This window comes from Brachypodium distachyon, chromosome 2, assembly GCF_000005505.3.
Source record: "Brachypodium distachyon strain Bd21 chromosome 2, Brachypodium_distachyon_v3.0, whole genome shotgun sequence".
Lineage (NCBI taxonomy): Eukaryota > Viridiplantae > Streptophyta > Magnoliopsida > Poales > Poaceae > Brachypodium > Brachypodium distachyon.
In genome coordinates, this window is record NC_016132.3 from 17,906,124 (window position 1) to 17,932,366 (window position 26,243).

General features: G+C 45.5%; 4 protein-coding genes across 7 annotated transcripts; all 4 read right to left on the bottom strand.

Annotated features, from left to right (window-relative positions):
- Positions 1-561: 561 nt before the first annotated feature.
- On the bottom strand, positions 562-5,411 carry LOC100837470. Its single transcript, XM_003566012.4, has 8 exons — positions 4,781-5,411; positions 3,880-4,103; positions 3,717-3,778; positions 2,718-2,939; positions 2,328-2,457; positions 1,638-1,963; positions 1,254-1,395; positions 562-1,139 (listed from the first exon to the last, which is right to left on the bottom strand). The coding sequence occupies exons 1-8, from the start codon at positions 4,875-4,877 to the stop codon at positions 903-905; spliced, it is 1,440 nt and encodes a 479-aa protein (XP_003566060.1). The 5' UTR covers positions 4,878-5,411; the 3' UTR covers positions 562-902.
- A 905-nt stretch (positions 5,412-6,316) lies between these two features.
- Positions 6,317-17,702, bottom strand: LOC100846300 (TNF receptor-associated factor homolog 1a). 4 transcript variants are annotated; one of them, XM_003568104.4, is made up of 13 exons: positions 17,344-17,523; positions 16,551-16,767; positions 14,885-14,996; positions 14,001-14,089; positions 13,854-13,922; positions 13,634-13,763; positions 13,102-13,260; positions 12,639-13,002; positions 12,023-12,132; positions 10,852-11,005; positions 9,434-9,816; positions 9,163-9,358; positions 6,317-8,707 (listed from the first exon to the last, which is right to left on the bottom strand). In XM_003568104.4, the coding sequence occupies exons 2-13, from the start codon at positions 16,726-16,728 to the stop codon at positions 6,470-6,472; spliced, it is 4,182 nt and encodes a 1,393-aa protein (XP_003568152.1). In that variant the 5' UTR covers positions 16,729-16,767; positions 17,344-17,523; the 3' UTR covers positions 6,317-6,469. The 4 variants fall into 4 exon arrangements, with proteins under 4 accessions (XP_003568152.1, XP_014754520.1, XP_010231197.1 ...); XM_014899034.2 differs by having other exon boundaries at positions 14,885-14,999; XM_010232895.3 differs by lacking the exon at positions 17,344-17,523 and adding an exon at positions 17,594-17,702 and having other exon boundaries at positions 13,854-14,089.
- A 1,965-nt stretch (positions 17,703-19,667) lies between these two features.
- On the bottom strand, positions 19,668-23,827 carry LOC104583127. The gene is made up of 2 exons (XM_010234866.2): positions 23,685-23,827; positions 19,668-23,592 (listed from the first exon to the last, which is right to left on the bottom strand). Exon 2 carries the CDS (start codon positions 22,529-22,531, stop codon positions 20,156-20,158), a length of 2,376 nt encoding a protein of 791 aa, XP_010233168.1. The 5' UTR covers positions 22,532-23,592; positions 23,685-23,827; the 3' UTR covers positions 19,668-20,155.
- Positions 23,828-23,845: 18 nt separating this feature from the next.
- LOC104582621 (thioredoxin H-type) lies at positions 23,846-25,380 on the bottom strand. Its single transcript, XM_010232896.2, has 3 exons — positions 25,187-25,380; positions 24,264-24,386; positions 23,846-24,161 (listed from the first exon to the last, which is right to left on the bottom strand). Exons 1-3 carry the CDS (start codon positions 25,292-25,294, stop codon positions 24,027-24,029), a joined length of 366 nt encoding a protein of 121 aa, XP_010231198.1. The 5' UTR covers positions 25,295-25,380; the 3' UTR covers positions 23,846-24,026.
- Positions 25,381-26,243: the final 863 nt, after the last annotated feature.

Genomic DNA, 26,243 nt, shown 5'->3' on the forward strand with positions numbered 1-26,243 from the left:
ATTTAAAACGGATGATGAAAAACGAAAGGTAAAATGAGATCCAGATACTACTAATCCCTTTTTTCTTTCGCCAGATTTGTTCAACGACAAGGAAATTTCGTTTCGCCAGATTTGTTGTTTCATTAAGGATGAGGCCCGCGAGTGGGCTTTGGCGGGCGCCAAGACCCTTAGAAAGTTACTTTGAGAACCACCTTAATTTTCTTAACTTTTCCACGCCTCGGGTTTTCTTTCCTTTTTTCCTACTCATTTGACTCAGGGCAGCCTTATAATTATTCTCTATGCTAATACATCGAAAGCCAGCGTTTGCTGGACCTTTCAACAAAAAAAAAATACTACTAATCTAACGGCTCTGATTCGTGAACTTAGATTTCAAGTATTTTGCTTTAAAAAAAAATCTCGATCACCTAAAACTGGGTTCTACTCGGATCAAAATCGTGCTTTGTCGCAACCAGTAGTACGTAGTGATTTGAAGATGTTGACTGTTTGATGCTGATCAAAAGTGTTACAAATGTTTCCCGCATTGATTCAATTTGGAACAGGGCTGACATGTACTCCGTACTATACTAGTACACCAGAAGGTAACAATTTTTTTTTAACGGGAACAGAAATCACAAATGAGATCCCTTCATTGGCTTTTGATTCAACTCAAGCTTGAACAGATGCTTCATCAAAGATTCAAAGCGCACCTTCGCTGTCGTTGCACAAAATTTTGCACCGACGCTGGCCGTAAAACGTGATCAGTTCATATATCACTACCCACTAGTACTACTAGTACTATAACACAGTGATTGAAAAAGATTTCGAGACGAGGTCAAGGAAAGCATGGCCTTTTCGCGGCCACGTCAATCCAGCATCCCTCAGCCCTGACATCGTGTCAAAAGTTTACACCCACGCACGGCCGGTTACACAGCCCGGAAGCGCGCCTCGCTGGTCTGCACGGCGGCCTTGAGCTCCCGCTGCGAGGACGCCCTGGACGGCGACGCGACGAGGTCCTGCCACGCCGACGGTGACGGCGCGCCGCCGGGGTAGAGCTCGTCGACGCTGTTGGCCTCGTCGTTCAGGCCGCCCACCCTATCCAGGCAACCGATTTCCTCGGGGTCCACCAGGAGGTTGCTATCGCCGTCCTTCCACCCAATCAACTGCGGCGTCGAACAGCACAGCAGGGTTCATTAGTATATAACGAAAAGTATGATATTGTGTCTATATGCTACTCCAGGACTGGATTGGCTTTGCGTTTTGGACTGCATACTCACCTTTGGAGCACCCATGGAGTTGGTGCTGTAAAGCCTCGCATTGTCGACGAGGCCGCAGTATCCGTGGAACGCCATGGCGAATCGCTTGTGGGACTGCAGCTGGGACTTCACCCTCACTGCTCTCCCTGTGATCACGGCTCTCCTGCCAAGGCCACTTATTTTAGATAGTGTTCTATGTTTGTATCCAAGCGTGAGCAAAAATCTTCCAGCATTTTACTGTCATCTTAAGATCTTTTTTGCGTGAATTAAGTACACGAAACTCAGCAAGTAGTTCAGCCAATGGCAGTTGCAGGAGATAGTAGTTCAAGCAGAAATAGGCACAAATGAGCTGAATTTTACTGACGTCAGGGTTAATTTTGGCATGGATTAAGTTATGAAATTCACCTGATTCCTCTCACAACTGCAAGATAGGCATCACAGACTACACCGACGAGCTCGATGCGGTAAGGCTTCCTTCTTCTTGGCGAGCTATCTTCATCAGTACTGGAGTCCTCAACCGGCTCCCAGTAATCCTCGGTGATTGTCCCGTCTTCAGTAACCTTGTAGCCCACGCCCATGCGGTACCGCTGTCGGTGTACGGCCCTTGCCATGGCCACCGTCTGCTGGAAGAATGGCTCCCACGATAGCGTGCCATCCATGATCACATCCCTCCCTTCGTTGAGGGCTGTCACAAGGAGTGATGAGGCCGCATCCATCGATGACTGGTGCACCTGCATCAATGTTGTGAATCACTACATAAGTTCATCAGCTATTTGCAGTTTGGATAGATTGCTTGTTTCAGTAATATTCGAAACAATGAGGTTGTGGATTTGCTTCAGGCCGTTTTTTCTCTTCCAAGATCAGGAAGCAACCTTGAAGTCTGTTCCAGTATAAATGGCTCGTTACAGTATATTTTGAAGTTGTGGCTTGATTAACCAAAGCTGCTGATACTGTTTTCGGTTATTTTAAATCTGAACCAGTCGAATATGCAAGCTCATTCAGTTTGGTTCGTCACTTAATAGGTCCATACTGTGTTACTCCGTTAGGTTGATTTTCTAAAGAATGTATGTATATAGGAAACAAAATAACAAATACCAGCTCTGCCGTCTGCAACATGTCATTGTGGTGGCCTCTTGAGCTGATGGCTCGATAGATAACATCGGTTTCCTTGAATGCATCTGCCTCCACCACCACTGCATTTGCTGCTGCTCCAGACCAAAATGCTCTGCAAATAATAAGTATAGCATGGAGATCACTGATCAGTTAATAGCCAGCAAGCCACTTATAAGGTATGTTTTTGTTTCCTTTAGTTTCTCTACTTGCTTTGAAGAAATGCTCCGGTGATGTTTCTCTATTCTCAGATAAATTCAAACATCTCAGCATTTCTCATTCATTAAGTGTTCTTTAGTGTGACAAAAGTGTGCACTGTGCAGATTGCAAAACTAAATTAACAATGAGCAACAATTACAAAATTGATCAACTTACTCCTTGAGTATATCTTGAAGTACAGTGCTCTTGCCAGCTCCCATCCCACCACCCATCAGGAGTAGGACTGGGCTGCGATCACAATGTGCTGCTGGGACCATCACATCACTGCATTGTGCCTGATCATGGGAAGATAGCCCTATGGCCTTCAGCTCCTCTACCAGTGTGGAAAATAGCCTGGTAACCTTTAAGTTTCTTGTGACCCTCTCAAATCTCTGATTCCTGTGTTCAGAGGAGAATCAGACACTAGACTCCACTTTGAGGTTCGAGAGGAACACATATGCTTATGCATTTCATGTGTGATTGTACCAGATTACAGTTTGTCTATGCTTCCTGAGAAGTATCAACCTGAACTCCTTCATCTAGGAAGTTAGGGTGATAGATGCTACATCAAAGGGGAATCTTAAGGATACAGTTCTTGTAATTTTATTTTATCATTATATTCTTACATTTTGATGGATGAACTGAACTATGGTTCCCCAATCCAGAGACCAGAACAGAGGATTTGAGAATTGGTAGATTCATATTGAAATCATTGTATCCCATAGACTGAAAGAATTTAGCAATGCATTTAGTTGTAGTTAACATTTCCAGAAAAATATCATGACAAATCAACGTGCGGTTCTAGGAGTAATTAAAACCTTAGCGCATGCATCTAAACTCATTACTTTTGGCTTCAAAAGATGCAGTTTCTGCTACAATATCCAGGTTGGGCTCTGAATTTCATCTACTGTCAGGTTAATCCACTCAGTGGAAAGGATAAAATAGAAAGTCAACGAGGGTAAATAATTAAAATTTAAGGAATGAGATCCAGCACAACGATAAACGAGAGATTCTCAAACTATATACAACAGAGTGATGTAACATGGAAATCTACTAGAGTTGGCATAGGAGATGATGTAAGATAAAGGGAATTGAACAAATAGGCAGAAAAAAAGCAAAGAATAGTCAACCGATGTGCATTGCTATGAGCCACGTAGGTTAACGATAGATAATTACCTAGTGGCCTCCAGTACCATGTTCCTGAGCTTTCTTTTGGGGGCACCTTCTACAGTTAGAACCTGTGGACATCACCACTGTATCAATACACAAAATATCAGTTGAAGAAGATTTGAAGGAAGAAACAACAAAAGGGGTTTCAAAAGTTCTTACTCCTTTTTACCTGGGTAATCATGTAAGTTGAACATTTCCAATGGAAGGAGAAGTAACCAAGTATACATTTGTCGAGCTCCTCGATGAACTTTACAACCAGGGATTCAGGATCCGGGGTATTCTGGAAGAATGCAAATATATTTTCTTCATAACCCTTGTTCTTCCTCAGATAATCGTAAGCTAGTGTACACAGGTGGTGGCACTCATTCGCATGGTCAAAGCCAATTTGCCTAGCTGAAGAAAAGGTCAATCATTTGTCATGAATACAGGCAAGGCAGGAAGGTGCACGGGAAACAGCGTAGGTCCAAAATAGCATATCATAAGATGGGCAACCACAGCCACTAAGAACATGGCATTTGGATCTTGATTGTGATGTGTTTTTTATTCAAAAGAAGGGAAATGATAGTGCTGTGGGCGGCAGAAACATTATCGAAGGTATAAGTTTTTTTTTCCGTTACTCAAGTTGGCTCTACTTTAAATCTCCACCAGGAGACCCGATAATGAATTAACAAATCGAGATGCTTTGCTGGAATCCCGAGCTGTATCCTTATTTCTTGGATTGAAATTGGGGCAAGTAAACGAAAAGCAATGCCAACTCCGAAAAAAAGTTGCCGTAGTTGGCCTGATGAAATGGATCACACAATTCACTGGTATTAATCGGTACTCCCTCCGTCCCATAATTCTTGTCGCTGTTTTAGTTTAAATTTGTACTAAAACAGCTACAAGAATTATGGGACGGAGGGAGTACAGATGAACAAACAGCACAACTGAATCCATAAACCAACTCTGAAAATGCAAAGCTGCTCCCGTCAATCGTTACTCAAAATGAAGGAAGAGCAACGCCTAGCGGTAGCAGCCGAAGGTAGCAAAGCAGTGTTGGAGTGGGGAGGGGCGAGAACGGAGAACCGTACCGACGTAATGGGAGAACCTCTCGAGCTCCTCGACGCGGCTGCCGCTGGACACCACCAGCCGCGGCACCAGCGCGGCCGCAGGCCCGTCGTCCCTCATGCCCCTTCCTCCTCCTCCTCCTCCTCCCTCGCAGCGGCGGTCAAGGCGAAGCGGGATGGCGAGGTGTCGGGCTTGCACAAGTGCACAACAAGCCCGAGCAACACTCCCGGCACCAGTCCAGGAACGTCAGGCTACGAGGAGGACCGTGCCGCGGCGTCGATTTTGTTTGTTTATACGGGGCGAGAGGGCCGAGGTTGGTTTCCTCCGCTTTGGCGCTAGCTATCTATCAAGGCGGGTTGGAAATTTGGGGCCAGTGGCGTGCCCCAGCACCCCACGGAACGGGAAATCGCCGCGCGGGGCCGGCGATGGCGACGGGGCGGCGCGCGGCGGGGATCCGCGTGGGATGGGGAGACTAGTAGGCGAGAAGGAGGAAGAAGGGAACGGAAGGGAGACCTGACCGGGCAAGGAACGAAGGGAGAGGGCCGAGGGGGAATGTAATACGATGGAGGATGGGTGGCCTCTCGGTGGGTGGCTGTTTATGGCGGTTTCGCGGCCTCGCGACGGCGGACGCGGCGGTTGGTGGCCGGCGGGCGTCCGTGCGTGCGTGGCAACTGCCGGGAGCGGGGGGCTTCGGAGGAAACGTGTGTGTATACCGTACTAGTAGTAGGAGTGTGGGAGTGAAATGATCGCGCAGTTTTGACTTGGCCACCGTCCAGATTCCGTTCAGTCCGAGTTGCACGGTCGTAGCCATGTGCGGCGACACCTTCCGGATCCTCTCTCGGAATTGAGTTCGTCGCTGGCCTATCGATCAACACACCGTACCGTACCACCTCTAAAGATTTCTAAAATCATTTTTTTAAATTCAGCGCGCTCGCAACATGTACGTATGTGTGTACAATTCCACAGAAAATTCGCATTTATTGTACACAGAGAAGAAAAGAAAAAACGACCAATCCGGAAAATAGTGTCTAAATTTCTTACACGATCGTATGTCGGTAGCATGGTACTCCTCGGTAATGTCTCGACTCTGAACCGTGAGTGAAGGAGTAGCAGCCGGATTGTTGGAACCTCTAGTGGGTAGCCAGCGACTGGCCCAGCAAAAGCAAAAGCGTTTGATCTTGGCCGCCGTGTTGGAAGTTGATGGCACCTGGCGAGGCAGCGACTGGCAGAAGTGCCAACGACTTTTGTTTTTGAACATCAGTAATGCCAACGACTTTGTTCTTCAGCATGATAAATGCCTACGATATTGCACGACGGTTGGACGATGCTGGTCAGACTGGATTATCATTTGTTGCTTCCCAGTTTTCTGAAGAATAACATAAAATGAGAAACCAATCGACTCTGGTATACAGCCAAAGTTAGGTCGGGCGGAAATGGAATGGCACGGCAAGAGCGACGGAGTCATACACAGTAGGCGCGACGGCTGAGTGAGACAAGACGAGCGTTAAACAATGCGTTCAATCAGTAAAAATCGAGAGCAACCTAAACGCAGCGAGCACTTTACAGAATGTAAACTGTATCCTTTTCTCTCCTTTTTTCCATTTTAAAACTAAATGTTTCAAATTACAGGCCACGGCAAAGGTCGGGCCCGGAACCAGTATCTGTTACAACAAGCATTATTCTTGACTGTAAGACTGTATACAGGCATCGCATCACCAGCGTCCGTTGGCGTGGCGACGATACAAGGAACCTCCTCCGTTCACCCCACTAGCCAGGTTACCATAGTCCCCCATCTGGTGCTGCTGGAACCCGTTGGCATTCACCCCAAGATTCATCGATGGGTTGGGAAGGCCATATGGCCATGGCTTGGACGTGTTCACGTCAGGCAAGCCACCGTTAGCATATGTATCCATCGAGGGGAACTGCCTCTCCCTCGACCCTTGAAGAGGGCTCATGTCATAGGCCCTCGAGAATCCCTCATCGTAGTAGCGCTCGGTGGAATTGTACCGACCAGGGCTACTAGCAGAAGCCATTTCCGAATCTGCCATGCTGCCTCTGCTAAACCGACCGGGACTACTAACAGAAGCCATTTCCGATTCTGACATGTTGCCTCTGCTAAATCGCCTGGGACTACTAGCAGAGGCCATTTCCAGATCTGCCAGGCTGCCCCTGTTAAACCGCCCGGGACTGCTAACAGAAGTCATTTCTGCATCTGCCAAGTTGCCTCTTAGCGAATATGGCAGGCCAAATGCATGGTAATCATGGCGAATAGGCTCTGGCATGCTGTCGTTGCTCTGCTCCTCGTCGAGCAAATCATTAATGATGTCGAGGTGCTGATACTCTTCAGCAACTGGCGCCTGTGGCTGCTGCATGACAAAACTGACTGGAGTCTGCCTAGGTGGTTGCAATCCTCCAAACCTGCTGAGAATTTCTGTTTCAGCACCCCGTGCTTGCTGGTAAGCATCATCTTTCCAAGTTTGCTGATATGCATGACTGTTGGTCGTTCGTTGGTAAGGGGAGTCATCCCTCCAGAGGTGATTGTTAATGTTGCTATCACTTTTCCATGGTTGCCAACTATCACGTGTATCAGATTTCCCCAACTCAGACTTGAATCCATGCCTAGCTGACAACAGATCATTCCTCCCAGCGGGAGGCATCATTACTGACGTGGTTGATGCATATGCTGAAAGAGGCTGTGGAAGGGCACTAGCTTGGCCCATAGTAGTTGGCTGATATGAAAGATTTAAAGAGGTTGTACCCAGACCAGGCTTACCAATGATGGCATTACGGTAGGTTTGTGGAACATACGCTGGGGCAGAAGGGGAAGGTTCATTTCCTGATCTTCCAGCTACTTCACTCATTGAGCGGGAAACTTGAACTTGTGGGGCAGCTGGTGCAGTTGTTCTTGGTGTAGCGAATACAGGGGCACTTGAAGGCCGTGATGTTGTGATGACAGCAACCTCAGAAACTGTGGTGGATGCGGCCTTTATGGGAGCAGTATTTTCTCGAGCTTCTGAATAAGCCGTGTGAGATGTTTGTGGCAATTCCGAGGAAAGTGGAGCAGCTTTATCAACCTGTGGTATTCTTGTGGGGGCTGGTGTGAATTTATCAACTTGTTGTGGCCTTGAAGGAAGGGAAGCATCTTTAGCACATATTGCTGGTACAGAAGGAGCTAGAGAATATTTACCAGCTGATGGAGATTTTGCAGGAACAGGAATAGCTTTATCAGTCACTGGAGATTTTACAGGAACCACACAGGCTTTATCAGCCAGTGGAGATTTTGCAGGCGCTGAAGTACCTTTATCAGTGGGTGGAGACTTTGTAGGAACTGAAGTAGCTTTATCAGTAGGTTGAGATTTTGTAGGAACTGAAGTAGCTTTATCAGTTGGAGGAGATTTTGGAGGAACTGGAGTGGCTTTACCAGCTGATGGAGATTTGGGACGAACAGGAGTAGCTTTATCAGTTGCTGGAGATTTTGGACAAACTGTAGTAGCTCTGTCAACTGGTGGCGATTTCGAGGAAATGGGAGCAGCTTTATTGATTCGAGGTGATCTTGAAGGAAGAGGAACATCTTTATCCATATCAACTGGAGTCGACTTTGAGCAATTTGGAGGTGCCCTATCGGCAGGCGGTGTCAAACTTGACTCCTTATCTTTGTCTGAAATTGGGTCAACTGTTGATCTGGCAGGGGCCTTACCAGGCACAGCTTCGGTACTCGCGGTGACTGGTGTGACCGAAGCAGCTTCCTCTGGCACAGAGTTGGCCACATGTACTTCCTTATTGGCTGTACCATTAACTTTTACGCTAGTTATAACTTCCGAGGAATGGTCTGGGCTCTTTGGAACATCAGGTGGCTTCTCCAAAGAACTGGATGATGACCCACCTGTCTTCGTTTGAGACTCCATAGCTTCAAAGTGAGCTTTGAAAAGTTTTCTCCCCTCAATGTTCTTCTGAAATATACATAATGAAAAACAGGTCACGGAAGTGAATTGGTAGCACATCTACTACAGGTTACTACAGTAAATATATCTGTGTTTTATGCACTCAAAATATACATAAAGATACATATTTTTTCCCACCAGGGGTAGAAAAGTAAATCAGAACCTGTTTACAGATATAAGTTGTTTCTCTCAAAGCCATCCTCATCCACTTGACAAACCAAGTAACAAAATCACTAGGCATCGTCTACCAGCTAACCACAGCACCAACGAGTAACTTCAATTTTGGTTCAAGATTATGATCACGTTAGTTTATCCAGACTCTGATTCAGATAATGAGCGTTTGTTCTCATAATTAAGATCCATCAAATTTCATGGCATGCATATTTAGAAACTCAGAAAATGCAGCAAAACTATAGACTTCATGATGATATAAAGACAAATACTTTTTGAAAGAGTAACTTCACCTCATGCAGGCGTTGCCCTAGCTCACGGAGTCTATCTTTCAAGGTGAGTAAAACGGTATCTCGGTCCAATTTTGGAGCAGTACCACAGCCAGAACTATTGCGATCTGAACTACCAGCAACACTGGAAGAGGGAAGGCAATCATCTTCTTCGGCGAAGCTGATAATGCTAATGCCCTTGTTACGCTGATTTTTTCCTCTGCACACAAATCCAGTCAGGCCAGGGGCCAATCTTACAAGAACAACGCAAAACTTAAACAGTGTTTTCACCTACCTATTTGGTGGCAGGTGATTTTTGCTGTCTGGCAAACCGTTTCCTTTGCTGTGGGTACCATTCATGCCACTAGAATCAGCCAAAAATGTTGACGAGTTAGCCTCCACAGAGGAGACTCTCTTTCCATTCATAGGTCTAGAATGTCTATCACCAGAATCTTGTTGACACGTCATTACTGAACTATCCGAATTATCTGGCACATCTGAAGCACCTTCTTCCAATGAATCACCAACCTTCATTGTTACTTCTTCAGCCTGCTTAGATGGTAAGCCATCACTATCATCAATTGTGATTTCATCATCAAGTCTTTCTAGAATTTTAGCTTCAGATTTCTCATCTCTTTCCTTGTCTTTAACTTTACGATTGTTCTTCTTTTGTTTGGCCTGAAAACAAAAGAGAATCACATAAGCAGAAAACAAGAAAATGCAAGAGCAACGAAAGCATCAACCTAACAATAGGACATTGAGATTCGAGGTTCAAAAACTAGAAGTGCAGAAACACATTTGAAAACCCAGACAATGCACTGCACTGCTAAATTTATCCTCAGAGATACACCATTACATTAATCAATGTCCATCCCAATAGCTTATTTGTCACAAGAAATAAAATTGTTCTTCTAAAATATCAGTATTACAAGACTTCAGATTTCAGAATATAATACAGCATAACAAAAATAGGACTAAGACTAGGTGCTTATACTTGTATCTTGAATATCACGTAAGGGAGGAACAGAAGTAAAATCAGTGCTAATTAACGAATGCCAATTACAGGATATTGTTATAAAAAATGCTAGCTGCTAGGTAGGCAGCACAACATAAAACCATGGTATTGCAAAACAGAAAGAAAACTGTTCTGGTTAAATGGGATGACCTTCAATACATCTATAGGTTAAACAGCTCTTTCAAACTTGGGAAACTTTATGCAAGTTTTTAGATGGAATATAAGTCAAGTTCATCACAACACAGCATGCTAAACTTTTTCAGGTAGTTCCATAAAATAACTGAAATCCCTGAGAAACCAGATGCTGCCTTTTTTTTGGTTTAACATCCCAGCAGCGAGTCCCAGGCAGTTCCTGTCCAGAACATGCTCACAACAACTTGGCAGTAACAGGGAAGTATATGAAAAGTTGTGACTGATGAAAATGAAAAATATAGGGCACAACTAAACTCAAAATGGTGCTTTATCATACATCAAGGCTGATCAAATAAATAAGAAGACAAAGAAGAATTATAAATCCTAACTCACAGTGATCAATCAATTTATTAAGTTCAATAATTCTTGGGTGAGAAAATTGTTCCAGAAAATTATAGTTATTAGCTAGAGAGTTCCTCCCTACCGTGGCGTTTCTAAATACCAATAGCAATTGTGCAATACAAAATCAAACCTAAGACGAAAGAAGAAGGCATGTAAAACGTAACCTGCTTTTTCTTTGCACGCTTGTCCTTTTCGTTCACACCACCATTGCGCTTTCCCTTTGTCTCATTTTCAAGAAGCCCTGCCGCTTCCTCCTCACGAATTAACTCTTCTTGCCTCTTCAAGGCAACTGCTTCTTGGTATGCAACTTCAATTCCACTGATACAAGCAGATTTAAGAATCGATAGTAACAGCTCGTTATCACCACTAAAAAACAGTTAACCCACAACTGAAGATATTCATCCAACTTCTCTTTACAAACGTAAATACGGAGTAGGAGAAATGGCTTTAATTTCTGATTGTAAATAAACTTCATTTGCACATAAACAGAAGAAATACCTCTAATTTCTATTATAATACAAACAAAAGTACAATATCTTAGTCTATTTTGAGTTAAATAGAATAGACGCCTGCTTCATTGCAAAATTGCCAAAATACCATTCATCTAAAAGAAGTGGAGCACAACCACACACAATAAATAGCAGCCCATTTAAACAAAAGAATAAATAGCAACCGACTCGTACCAGTCTTATACTTTAGACACAAATAGGTACCCAAAATACAATTGACCACCGATTTGTATTTGCAATATATCGTAAAACTACATGCGTAATATTTTTTTCTTCAGACAAATCTACTTCTATCACGCTCATGTGCCTAATCTAATAACTCGTCTAGATCATTGAAAAAAGAAGAAGTTTGGCTGCGTTAATTCTGGGACACCAACTATTTTCAACAGGATCAATTTTTTTTTATTGCTAATGATTATAACATCAGTTTCCCATACAATAAGATATGGCCCAATATGAGAAACAGGATCAAAAAAAAAATTGTTGCTAATGATTATAACATCAGTTTCCCAAACAAAAAGTTACGGCTCAATATGAGATTTGAACGATATAGTAGCTTTCTAGTGCTTTGGAGTTGGATTCACTGTAAGCCTTGAGCATCAAATCAGAAAGACTAACAGACAGCTCTTGCTTTTCATAAAATTCGCTATGTCCAGTTATCTTGAAACTTAACAAGCGCTATTTAAATGTCCAACTGTTTCAAGACTCCATATGAGCCAAACCGCAAAAGCATGAAGACCAAATACAAACTTGTCACTTCTGATAGTTGCCAAGAGAACAAACTAGCTTTTAAGGAGAAGTGCAAAATACAGAAAACAATTGTTACCTAAATATATGAGATAGCACAAATGTTTCAAGTATCTTCCGCCCAAGCTCAGTTAGGCGTCTTTCCTCACGCTCCATAGAAATTTTGTTAACCTCACCAGAACTACCATCCTATGAAGATGAGCATAGTTATAAAATGATTAGGTGCAGAAATGATTTCACTGCTCTAAGTAATAATAGAAGAGCATATGACGCAAATTTGAAGACCACAAAAATTACAGGATCGTATGATAAATATAAGCTCACATTTGCCCATTCTATCAAGATAATTCAGAAAACATGCTAACTCCGTCCAAAAGCATTATTCACACTTCATAAAGACCAGCATATAATTCAGTGAACATCATAAACTAGGTAGCTACAACCAGCACCAACAAAGTTCTTTCAACGGCGTGAGAAAAAGCTGCAGCAGGTACTTGTGTGTATCATGAAAACAGAGTACAGAAACTAGGCTACAGTAGATAAACTACACTGTATCATCAAAACAGTATGCAGAGATATGACTGAGACACTAGTAACGGAAATATCGCCTAATAGAACACATCTGGGGTTGGGGCGACTTACTAACAAATGTGAACTGGAAAACAAATCATCTTGCAATATATCACATTTCCTACCTTCATGCGGCTCTGGGAACATTTGTCATCCTTTGGAGATACTGGTTGACAAGGCAAGGGTTCAAGGGCTGCTCTCTCAAGTAAAGTTATAACATCGCCAGCCAAGACAAATAAGTCCACATCAACATGGACCATGGGTGCAGGCAATTCATCCAACTCTGCTAATTTTGTTCTTCCTTTCTTGCGCTCACACTGGTATTCGAGTGCCTTCAGACCCGTATACAAAGAGTCCATCACTAATGTTGAAGTGACCTCTTTTTCTACAAAAAAATGCTTCACCAATCCTTTAAGGATAGTATCAGTCTTCTCTCTGGACATGCGATGCCTCGTTCTTGGGTCAATTGCTGACCAGAAAGCACGAAAACTGGAAGGCCAAGAAAGATTTCAATTTGTAAACATAATAAGAACAAACAAGCAACATTAACTTATCGCGATAGTATTCCCTAAAATATAATGGCCTCACCTGGACCATCTCATTTTGTCCTCGATGAGCTTGGTAAGTTTATTTCTTCGTTCCTCAACAAAACGTCGGTAAATTTGTTCTATATTTGTTGTATAGACACGGAGCAATTCTCTTCGATAAGGACGATCAAGGCAGCGAAATGGTCTGTCCACTTTTTCCCTTAAATATGAAAATACAGCATTCTGGTGTTACATGATATTTCACAGTTGATTCTAAATATCAAGAGAAAACAAAAGCTGCAACATATATACTATATAGATGCGCATAAAGATGGTCAGCAGATCTGCTTGATTACTGAAAGACCGACCAAAAGAAAAACTGGAATAAATTGTAGGATGAATCAATATATTCAGCTAAATTGGCAGACTGCCTTGTAAATTCTCAACAGCATTGTTCTTGCAGTTAGGACATGAAGCATTATACACAGACATGCTCAAAGGAACAGATCTAATAGTTCTCTTCTCAGACATGAATAAGAAGCACCATGATGAACATACTAGCTAACAATTCTGAGCATAGACAGATTAACTACCTGATAACTTGAACTTGAGCAATGATTTCAAGAACATCATCCACTAGAAAACCATCTTGAATCTTTGATAACTCCATAAACTTTTTCCATCCCCAATCATGCTCCTTCTTCCAGAACCTGTGCAAAGTATCTACAGTATCTACTGAATTAAAGCCTGAACACAGTGATGAGATATTAATTGCAAGCTTCCTAGGAAGAGCACAAACCAAGTTCAGCTCACCTGAGTATTTAATTTTCTTAGGATCCATATTGCCTACAGCTATAGTGAACTGTGCAAAATGGCTCCATCCTGAAATTGTCATATTAGAATCAGAAAAATTCCATCGTATAAGATAGCACGTAGCAGAAAAAAAGGGTAACATCAAACCTGGGAGAAGTTTGTCATGATTAGCAACGCAAAGAAACAATGACAAGTGATTGGAGACATCACATCCTTGAGGGTATACAAGTATATACCTGTAGAATACCAATCAGAAACAGTGGACTCAGTATCTGTGCATACAGAAAATAACAAATATACACCAGAAAATGAGTCAGGAAGCTTCTGGATTTGTTTATTTCCTTGGAGATATCTATGTAACAACATGCATCGTGCTAACAGTTTCTAACAGAATAATAAAAATAGAGATAGCAGGATCATGAACTTTAAGGGGATCCATTCCCACAACCACCCACATGAAATGAATAACTGTAATAAGAAAATATAAACCAAACATGTCAAAACATTTGATTGAGGCAATAGTACTCTCCAATCTCCAACTTAAGGAGCGATATTATCAGAACTAGCGTTTCTTGGTGAGGGTCAATACATCAGCAGAACTTGTATTATATGGTAGGCATTAGGTCATAATCGCACATGATTGGGGCCCCCAAATGAAGGAAAACATAGTAAGATGAAAATTGGTCCAAATTACAATCTCTAAATATCAACATAGGAGAAATCAAACAAATGACAAGATACAAGAAAACTACATAATGTCTTCATCTATGCACGAAACAAACACTTGCATGCTACGCCACTACATAAGGAAAAAAGAAAACATACAATGTTGAATTGTGGAACACTGGAAACTACAGAAGCTGGATTATATCTATACAGTCCAAGCAATCAGTTCACTAGGACATGTAGGATAGATGGCAGATTTCATACACCAAAGTTTCCAAGTCACATTGGAAAAACACACCATTTAACAAGACATTCTACAAATATTGGAGACAGTGTTCCTAAACAATAATCAACAAGTACTTTACCATTTGTAACCACCAGCTTCAAATGGCTCGCTCTTCATTTCTCTCTTCTTCTCCTTAGAAAAATTATCAATCCTCCATACATGCCGGCCGTATAAGCCTGAAGGTTTGGGGCCTGCTATGGTAGTTCAAAGAAATATGATAAAAGACGAAATGTACAGCTTCCAAAAATCACAGCCTTAAATAAAAGTTCAACCAATAGCATGCCAAGAGTTGCATGTTGCATCAGAGTAAGGAATTATATTTATCTATGCAACATCAGCATGGAATTAACTATTTAAAATACTTACCCCAATTCACCAGTTTGCAATAATAAAATTGCATCAACCAGACAACTAGTTACATTGTGAAGTGGCACAAATGTGAAGTTAAATGAAAATTTTCACTGTACAGAGGGATAAAATAATTTCGAGTTTTCAGGTTGTGGAGCAACAAACAAAGAGTATCACGAATCTTTAAAATTTCTACATGTGAATTAGCTAAGATTTAATCATTTTTTTAAGTGAGATTTAATCATATTGTGTTTATTTAGTAGTTTAGATATTCCAATTTCTGGTTAGAAAGTGAATTAAGTAATCATCAGAACAACTGCAGAAGCCAGAAGGTAATGGTACAAGTTACTTCCAAAAACAATAAGTGCAATCGACAAGGTACATATGGATAGCCTAAAGTCCTAAACAAAAACAAACAACAGCATGATTACATTTTATTTCTTTACTGGTCAAACAGTTCCATCTTCATATACTACACACTTATCAATGTTAAGTGTTTTGAAATATAACAAAGTCTGTCTTTTTTTCCCACTTAAAGACAGATATTAGGAATAAATTAACTTTTCTGCATATATTTTATACAGTGCAAATCAGATACGACAAGATTTCACATGTGAGAGCCAACGCCAAACACTATCCCTCACAATGTCCACACAATGATTTGAGTGGTCAACCCACATTATTAATCATAGTCCCTCCGTTCGGGTATGTAAGGTAGTTCTCCGAAAACGCCGTAACCAAACATTGGGCGACAGCAGGCCGAAAATTTCGAGCCAGAAATTGGCCAATAATTGCGCTCCATAGTATTCCTCCTTAATTGGATCGATACGTGATAATTCTGCACTTACTGTTTGCCTCCCCCATAATTAACTGCGACACTATCTACTCCCGAGCTCCTTCTTTAATTGCCGAGACGGTTTCCTTAATTTTGCTCCAGCAACAGAATCGCCGCTGTATGGCCAAGCAACCGCAAATTTCCAACATGTAACGGATTCTAATTAATGCGGCGTGGATGAGGAACTTTGGGCATGCAACTATGCGGAAGTTTGAGTTAAAGACTGACTAATTAATGCGAGGTGGAAGAGGAAACAATACAGGGGTTACTCCCCATTTCCGATCATGCATGCGCGGCAAACGGCTTAACAATTCCGAATCGGCGTTGTTTGGAGAACGGCTACATACCCGGACGGAGGGGGTAGTTATTAGTACAGTAAGCTACACCAGTAGCCAGCATGAATCAACCTTGGATCTTTTGGGGACTAATGGGAACAATCTACACACTTCTCCCCAATGTCGACAAACGCCAATGATGTGAAATAAAGACATCGCAGCATACCAACGTACCACACCAAAATAACGTACTATAAACATGCAATTATGCAAGTGCATTCACGCACCAGGATCATCATCATCGCAGTCAGTGTCCCAGAAGGGTGGGGACGTAGAAGGGCTCCCACTTTCGCCCTGGTCGCAGGATCGCCACTCCGACAAGGACTCGCCAGACAGGCTGCGGTCATCATCCCTCATCCCAGCTGTGCTTGCAGAAGATTCATCGGTTGCTGAGGCACCAGCCATCAGCAAATCAGCAACTACTTGAGACTACCTTATTCGTGGCTGCAAGCATGAACAACAACAGGATTAATTTTGAGTTTAGTCCAGCACACCAGACTGATATAACAATACAAGTACTAAAGTCTACTGCAACCAGAGAAAACAGTTCTCGAACCCAACCCCTCCCCACCCCACCCCCCACGAACACACACACACATAAATAAGCATATCATAATCTAACCCAACACAGAACCTTCAAATACTGTAAAGTTGCCATCGAATTGAGACAGTCAAATAATCTCTGCTCTTCCGAACAGACTACTATCTGTGGACTTGACGCTTCAGCCATCTCTATTCTCTAATGCTACTCCGCTCCGCCCAACGGGGACGGAACAAGGGGATCTGCCCATTTCGACAATTCACCCTCCTCACAAACGCGACAACCCGAGGTGACAGCACCTCTCGGGTGCGCGAGGCAGCCAGCTCGCCATCGGATCAGCTAGCTCTCGAACCAAACCAAGTCAACACGTAACCGCCCGAACCCTAGCCCCCACGAGACGGGGGGCCCCCGCGCCCGAGCCGCCGGCGAACGGGGATCTAAGTAAACGGTCCGAGAGGCCCGGGGGTGGCGGGGTTTACCTGCCGCGGCCCGCCGCCGTGAGGAGCGAGCTGCTGCGGCGGCGGAGGAGGAGCGAGCGAGGGGAGTGTGCTGGCTGCTGGTCGCGCGGCGGCGACGAGAGAGAGAGAGAGAGGAATATGTTTGGATTGGGGAATTGCGATTTGTAACAGCGAGACGAGACGGGTAGAGCGAGAGAGGGAGGGGGGGGGGGTGTGGAGAGAAAGAAAAGGAAAGAAAATCGAGAGGAGAGGGTGATGAGGTGTGTGAGACCTTGGCACGGTCTGATCTCCCTTTCGTCCACTGCGCTGCGCTGCGATGCGCGTCGACGCCCGTGTGAAGGAAAAGCGGGGAGAGAAGTCGGCTGGAGATGGCGGACGATGTGATTTGGAGAGCGCGAGGGAGGCTCTGTGGACTTGCGTGTGGTCGGCCCATGGGATTGGCGGTGGGGGGAAGCTGCTCGCTGCGGCCTCCGAATCGGGACCTCGGGAGCCACGCCTGTTGAGCCTTAGATATTGACAGTGTCCTTTTTTATTTGTTTTGTACACTTCATTTGTAAATATATGTTTTGTATATTCAGTTTCTACATATGATTTTTTAAGAGAGCATTGTTATTGATTGACAAGGTTATAATAACACGTTGTGTTGTTTCGTAAAAAAACAAGGTTGAGGACAATCCGAAACAACATCTGACCCTCGATAAACCCTAGAAAAATTTGCTAAAAGATATGTGGTCTTGTTTTGTGAACGACCAACCTTCTTGAGACTTCGAAGTTCATGAAGTAGAAACTCAACGCTCGAATGGCATCTGAAAAGGCTATCCATAGCATGCGGTAATACCTCTCAGTCGGATTGGAGCGTAATAGGAAGTGCAGAGTGTCGCAACGCATCACTACTGACGCCTCCGCCACCAGCGCATCCTGGTAATGTTGCGAGAAAGTGTCCCTGCCGCCCATTACATACCGCGGACAAGTTTGTTGCACGTCCATATGATGCCGCTTCATACTGGACATGGTTGGAAGACCACTCACAATCAACCGGCAGATTCACGACTTCATTTTCTGTGGTACACTTGCTTGCCATACCAAGTTCCACTCCGGCTTATCTCCCAAACGCTGAGAGCTAGAGGCACCACTCGGCCAGATTGCCATAAATTACCTCCACCGCCAAATGATAGGCACCACGAACCGCAAAAACAACCCTTGCTTATCTGGATGCCATGCACCAAAACCATGAGCCTCGAAGGTTTGATTTGCAAAATTGCGTCCACATCCACTGGTAGATCGAAGTGTTCCCGTGGAAGTTACTCTCACCGGTCATCCAGAAAGTTAGCCACTCGATTTGACTGGCATCTTCCTCGAACAAAGACTATGGGCCGTGACATCCCCCTCGCGACCATGGATCTCTCCGCACTCTCACCGATCGACCATCTCCTTATCCTCTAAATGATTCCCTTCTTGAGAAATTCCAAGCCATGCAGAGTACCTCACCACACCGCAAAGGTAGTGCCGCTGAAAACGGTATCTACCAAGCGTGAACAATGATTTTCCAGTCTGTCAATGAGGCGCTATGTTTGTCGAGCGAGCAATGCTTGATTAAAGAGGTGCATGTCCCGAAAACCCAAACCACCATCAATATTTAACATATAAATTAAACTAGAGACGGCTGATTGTCGGTTGATTTCCTTAGGATGCAATTTATTGCTATTAATTGTTTTAATCCTCCCCTGCTTTCTCTTCTCAGCGATAGGGTAGAGCCATTCAAAAGGTTCGATTTAAAGCAATAATTAAATAGCTACCCAGATTAATAAATTTGAGAAAATTAACTCATGAAATTTATTTATTTGGGAAGCTCTGTCATGGAATTCAAACCTAACCATTCGAGAAGAAGCAGTGAGAGAATGGTAGAAACTGTGACGTGTGATAAGATTTTATTTGAAATAATCTAAATATTTTATTGTCGGAACTTACATGACAAATAATTTTGCTACCTTAGGTCTTAGCTACTACGACGGTTCAAAGAGGACTGTCATTAGTTCATCAACTTCTTTCGACCTCCGTGCGGTTGCTAGCCCCATCGCTTTTGTATTGCGCCAGCATGAGTTTGTTGTCGACAATGTTTATAGGACCCCCATTTTTTTTAAAAAAAAAGCGCGTGTCCAATACCAAATGTGCGTAGTTATCACATGACCTAGTTGAACAAAATGGGAAGTACTCAACGACAAGAATTTAGGATCGCAGGGAGTAGTCGACTAAAAAATGCTCTACGTGCTATGTTTCTTGTCCGATCAGCACCCGACGATCTGATCATGGGCTTGATGTTTTAGCGCACAGGTTTAATCCAATGGTGAAGGGGAAAGTTTAGAATCTCTACTCCCTCCGATCCATATTAATTATCACAAATTTGACCAAATATGGATGTATCTATGCCTAAAAGGTCTCTAAATACATGTAATATGTCGACAACTAATATGGACTGGAGAGAGTAGTTGAATTCATACGTGCGGGGTAAGGTTAGAATCTCTAAACAACATTTCGAAAGCTATCTCCGATGTCCTACAGTCCGAAAATTAGCCCACATTCGCGGGAGCTGGAACCTTTGAACACTGCGGGTGAGACATGCCAACAACCTCAGCTAAATTCCCTAGCTACTACAAACGCGTTTATATTTCGACCACCCCATGTGAATCTGAGCAAACGATTCGACCGATCGAGTAGGACGGACTGCTGATCAACAAGGACGTGGCAACGAGCTCAGGCACGATCGAGGCAAAAACGGGCGGCATGGCAAATCAGTTCCCCTCTGTTCTCGTTCCGAAGCTAAAATTAAGCCAAATCAATCACGCCGCCGGCGTTGCTGCCGCGGCGCCGTGACCTGCGCGGCGGCACCTGAGCCTGCGCCTGCGCCCGCGGCGGGGCGCTCGAGGACGCCGGCGTGGGACAGCAGCGCCCAGAGCTGCGTCATGAACTCGCCTCCAGCGCCAAGCATCTCGGCATGGACGTCCACGTTATCCGACGGCGCGAGAAACAGCACGAGCTCCGCCCAGAACTCCGCCAGCACGCCCCACCGCCGTGCCTCGTCCCCGCGCACGGCCGCCTCCAGCTGCCCGCCGAGACGCGCCGCCTTCTCGATCACCGTCCTGCTCCCCGCCCTGCCATTCCCGGGCGCCGCTCCCGCTCCTCCTCCGCCGCCGGCCTCGGCGTCCATCTCCTCGGCCTCGATCTCGTCCAGCCGCGCCAGTATCTCATCCTTGTCCCGGCATTCCGCCAGGTGGCACCGCGCCTGCTGCACGGCCGTGTCGAAGATCTGCTCCGCGTTGTAGCTCGGGTCCGGCAGCATCTCCGGCACGAACGCCACCAGGTACGCGCAGTAGCTCGACAGCTTCGTCGCCACCACCCTGTCGTCCCCGCCGCACAGTTCGTCCCCATGGCCATGGCCACGGTCCTCCTCACCTCCACCACCACGGTACCGACGACGATGGGACTCATGGCGATGGCGGCGGCGGCAGATCCAGTCGCAGCGGGTGGTGACGACGTGCCAGACAAGGATCTGGTCGGTGACCTTGGGGAACTCCTCGCACGCCCACGCCAGCCGCGGCAGCAGCCCGTGCTTCCCCAGGGCAACGATGCCATTGCTGAGCTTCCCCTGGCTCGCCTTGAAGGAGCCCAGCACGGCGCGCCTGACCTGCCACGGGAGGTCCTTCCTCCGGCCCCGCTTCTGCCCCTGCCTTCTCGGCTCCACCAAATACAGCGTCATCCACGACAGCAGGTTCAGCGGCCGGTGGTCGTACCGCTTGAGCAGCACGTACTCGCCGATCTTCTCCTCCCAGTACTTCGTCTCCGGCGGCGCGATGTTCTCCTTGTTCCACCACCACCAAATCCGCCAGACGCCGGGCCGCCGCTTCTTCTCGTCATCGCCGTGGCCGCCGCGACGCCATGGGCGGCCGTCGCGCACGCAGCGGTAGACCCGCTTGGTGTATCGCCAGTTGTTGGAGAAGGCGGCCAGCGCCTGGCACATCTCGAGCCCCGCCGTGATCACCACCACAACCACCGTCACGGACCGGTCGAGGTCTTTCACGCCGATCACGAGCCGGCGGTAGGCGGGGCCGAGCGTGCCGTAGAACGCCGCCCACAGGGTGAGCGCCAGCACCACGACGGCGATGCAGATGTATGTCCTGACCCCCACCAGGACGATGTTGCGGGTGTAGAAGAAGTCGTAGAGGAACGCGAGCTCGGCGTCGACCACCCGGAACGCCGCGTCAGTGCCCATGGCGACGGCGTCCTGGTGGTGGATGAGGCCGTTGAGGACGAGGTTCAGCGCCTTGGAAGAGCGGGCCTCGGCGGGGACGTAGCCGTAGAAGCGGCGCTTGAGCAGCTTGAAGAGCGCGAAGGCGAGGCAGAAGTCCCTGGCCATGTCCTTCTCCTTCTCGCTGTAGTCATCCTGCGTGTCGATCCACCGGTACACCTGGTCGATGGTGACCACGGACTTGCAGGAGCTCTGCAGCCGGATCTCCTTGGGCGACAGCCGCCCGTACTCGGTGGTCAGCTCCATGATGTCCTCCCCATGGAAGATATACTTGTACCCTCGCATCGTCTCCGGGTCCGGCGGCAAGGGTTCGTCATCCGCGGCGAGGGACTCCTCGACGTCCATATAGTCGGCGATGACCTTGACGGAGCGGTCGGGGAGGCTGGCCTTGACCATCTCGGCGATCTTGGCGGCGGTCTTGAGCACGTTGAGGCTCCAGAATGCCCAGATGGCGGCGCGGTAGCTGGCGTTGGCGCCCGTGGCGTTGAGGACGAGCCAGAGGACGAGCCCCGTCTGGAGCACGTGCTGCAGGAGCAGCTTCTTCCGCTGGTCCACGTCGCGGCGGCTGTGCACGGGCGCCGCGTACGCGCTGGCCTGGATCAGGAGCAGCGCCGCCGCCCAGAGCACGAAGGTCTCGCCGTGGAAGGGACCGTCCTGGATGATCCCCACGGCGTAGGTGACCACCACGTAGGAGAGCGAGTAGGCGATCCACATCACGCCACGGAGGAGCCGGTCGCTGCTCCGCCGGACCGTCGACCCGTACAGCACCAGCGCCGCGAGTACCAGCGCGCTCAGCAGCACCACCACCTCTAGCCGCAGGAGCCGGCCTTCCACCGTGTTCAGGTTCTCGAAGATGCGCACTCCGCCGCCGTTGCCCGCCTTGCTGCTGGTCGTCGGCACCTCCATGATGACGGCGCCTTTACCATGAAAGGCTAATCAATGTTGCCTGGTTGCCCGATGATTTGTTTTGGTTTTCATGTTCCGAGGATGAAATCAATGGACCCCCAACTGAGAAGGAGAGCAAGGAATGGGATTGAAATGTGTGTGCGAGGAACTTCTTTTGCCGCTGTGGGCGGTGGGCATACGGTGGAAGGCAAGAATCTTGCAAGGTTTCGCACAAACATTTTGGCAGAGAAAGAGTTTTCGTCAAGCTTTCTTCAAATCAGCGCAGGATTCTCAGCAGCTCGGCTGGTGATCAAAACCGCCTTTCCGCCCGGAGAGGACAGACGAGAAGAGGAGGCAGCGTCAGAACCGCCGACCAGAAGACACCCAGTGAAGTAAAGGATAGCATCGCTTACACGGGTAACGTGAGTATGTAATGCAGCCTAGCAGAAATGCAACAGTAGTGAAGCTAAAAGTATAGACTATAGGTTATAGAATCAGAAAACGCAATATCCACATTAGAACACGCTCTGTATGGGTTTGCATCACCGCTGTATTGCTCTGTTCTTCGGAATTGTGTTTGACCTGTAGCCTTGTTACTCCGTACTTGACTTAATACATCTAGCTAGCGCACACCGAAAAAGAAATGGCTGATGGCTCCCCCGATAGGACTAAATCTTTGATTTCAAGGATTCTGAGAAATCATAAATAGGAAAAACATAGGACTACAAAGTCTTGTCACCTCGAATCTCAATTGGATACCAAATGAAATTTCACCAAAGGTTATTTGTTTACACCGTAGAAAGAAATATTTCAAGGAGGGTGAAGTCATACTCCAAAGAATTGCAAAGATATCCTTGGAGAAATTTCTCAAACCGCAAAGAATCAAAGAAACAGCATCGAAAAGAGAATCTTAAAAGGATTGGAATCCTATGAAATTCGTTTGAATCAAAAACACACACAAAATATTACATGAATCTAGACGCTTTTTACACATAGATACATCCGTATTTGGACAAATTTGAGACAAGTAATACCGGTCGGAGTAGTAGAAAAGGTTGGGTTCCAAACGCAGGCCGCCACTTCTGAAACCGCAATCACTATTTTGTAAGGTTGGAGAACTCTAAACAAGAGAGCAATGTACTGGCTTGAGATGACATTGATTTGAGTATCATACCATTTTCTGTAGGGTCTCTGTTGGTGGCATATGGGCATGCCAGCCAGTAGGCACATTCCAGGAGTTGGTTATATAGCCAAATAGTAACTAGGTTAGATTAGCTAACCATAAGAACTTCAACTATTCACAAGAAAGTGACACTGATTCACCATTCTGGCATCTTACCTGCAAGCAAACCATTATATGCAAAAGCACTAGCTTGGATCAAGCATGGCATTATCCATAAACTAAGCAGTATCAAACAGTAGTTAACACAGCATATAAGGTTGCCACTACAGAGGCAGTACATCTTTCAAAGTTGAAGAGTCATTTTATTTAGCAGAATACAACTCCATTATGTAATTACTGGGCTGCATGTAGCCCAAGCTTCGCCGTCAGGTCATCCTTCATAGCTCCGACAACCCTGTCCCTAACATCTCCTTCCTTCATAAATAGGAATGTCGGCATGGCCTCAACACTGAATTGCTCAGCAATTGGCTGTTTGACACATCAAGCTTTGTTAGGACATCATCCCAGGAGGGAATCAACTAAGAAGTTGTACTATAGTACACTGTAAACTGTGTCAGAAGTCCAGCTAACCTTCAGTTCATCAACATCGACCTTCAGGAAAGCAACATGGGGAAACTTCTTGGCGAGATCAGCAAAAATTGGAGCCATGGCACGGCATGGAGGACACCATGATGCAGTGAAGTCAATCACTACCTATATATACAAGAAAATTAAGGTTAACATGCATTTGACAAAAAACAACATGGCCCAACAATTCTGTTGCTTGGTGAAAAGCACAAATTATCAGATCTTGTGATTCAATAATGTTTTCGAAATAGATATACATTAGAGTGATTACTTTCCAATCGAAATTACAATAAATTTACAAGCCCGCCCTCCCCCCAGCACACACACAATTACAAACTAAGCAACCGTGAAGATACAAACTCTATGGTTAGGGATCCATCAAGTAAACATGATGCTTCCTAATAAGTATACAAACTTGAGGAGACGTCCTGATTTCCATATGAGAAATTGGTGCAAATTTAACGCTACCAAATACATAGAGGAAGACGCTCTGACCTTTGTATGAAAATTGAAGCAGAATTTAGCACTACCAAAAAGGGGAAGATTAATACTAGCAATTTCTACAATCCTAAAAGGAAACATTCTCTAATCTCCATATGGCATCTGCATCAGAGGAAGTATAAAGAACTTTTCACAAAATATGCACCATTACATGCGACCGACACAATTATACGTACTTCTCTCTGTTAACAAAATCAACTATTCACACTGGATTCAGAAAGGAAAAAACGATGCCCTGACAGGAAAATTCAGTAAACTATTTCACGTGTTTAGACCCAACCAAAATTAACCAAACACTCTAGGTTTTAGGCTTGGACGAACGAAGGATTCTGAAACAAACCCAGGCTAGGCTAGGCAAGCGCCGCCTTGCAGATCTAGCCATCTAGGGAAGGGGAGTAAGGGAGAAGAAAGAAATCAGCGGATACCAGCTTCTTGGCGTTGTTGGCCTCCTCGATCTGGATGGTCCACTCCTCTAAGCTGTGAATCGCGATCACCTCCGCCGCACCTGCCGCTGCCCCTGCCGCCGCCGCCATCTCTCTCTCTCTCTTGGCAAGAACCGCTTCTTTCTCACGCGAAGAGAGACACGTCCTTTGTTCTGTTTTTTCTCTCTCCTCTGCCCGGTTCGTCTTCCGAAAGATATCGTCTGGGAGGAATCGGATTTCGTCCTGTCGGGCCGCATTACGAATGTACCCTTTTTCCTGCACGGAATTACGTCAGAGCCCTCGCCGAGAATCGGTGCCTGTGCTAGTGTGCTGTCCGATCTTGAACGAACGGTCGGACCGTCGGAGGGATGCGTTCGTGAAAACCGGAAACGTGTATAAGTGCAAGAATAATAATGAGCTATAACCTGTTACAAGAATTAAAATATTGTTTTGATGTTTAGTTGGAGAAAAGAGAAGAAGAGAGAGAAGAGAAGTGGGATGTTAACTCTGCAACACGTGTTCCTAAGCATCCTGTGAGATTGTAATGTGGGCCTGCTATTAATGAAATAGTATTTCTTATAACCAACTTATTATACATGTTAGCTATTATACTACTTAAAAATGACATGGCAATGCTTACAGTCAGTAGCAGGCTATAACTATTAATCTTGCTCTAAAGTGCCGACTTCTGTAGTTCTATATGCGTGTAGATACATTTGCTTGCATGAAATGGCATTTGTTATTCGGGATAATTCGGGACGACTTGTCTCGCCGATCAAATGGAAATTTGATTTCTTTGAGGATGTAGAACGAGCCGAAGAACAAGCGGCTCGCATCGGCTTGGAGCGGAGGCATCGACGAGGGGCTTCTGGGTTATCTTGCATTCGACTCATTCAGACTCTTTGATTGTTGTTCAGGCGCTCAAACTGAGTACCCAATGACATATGGGGACAGCCATTGCAGTCTAATCCCTCCGTCTCATATTAAAAGACTTAAATTTATCCAAATATGAATGTATCTATCAATCTATGCCTAAAAAACATTTAGATACATGTAATAG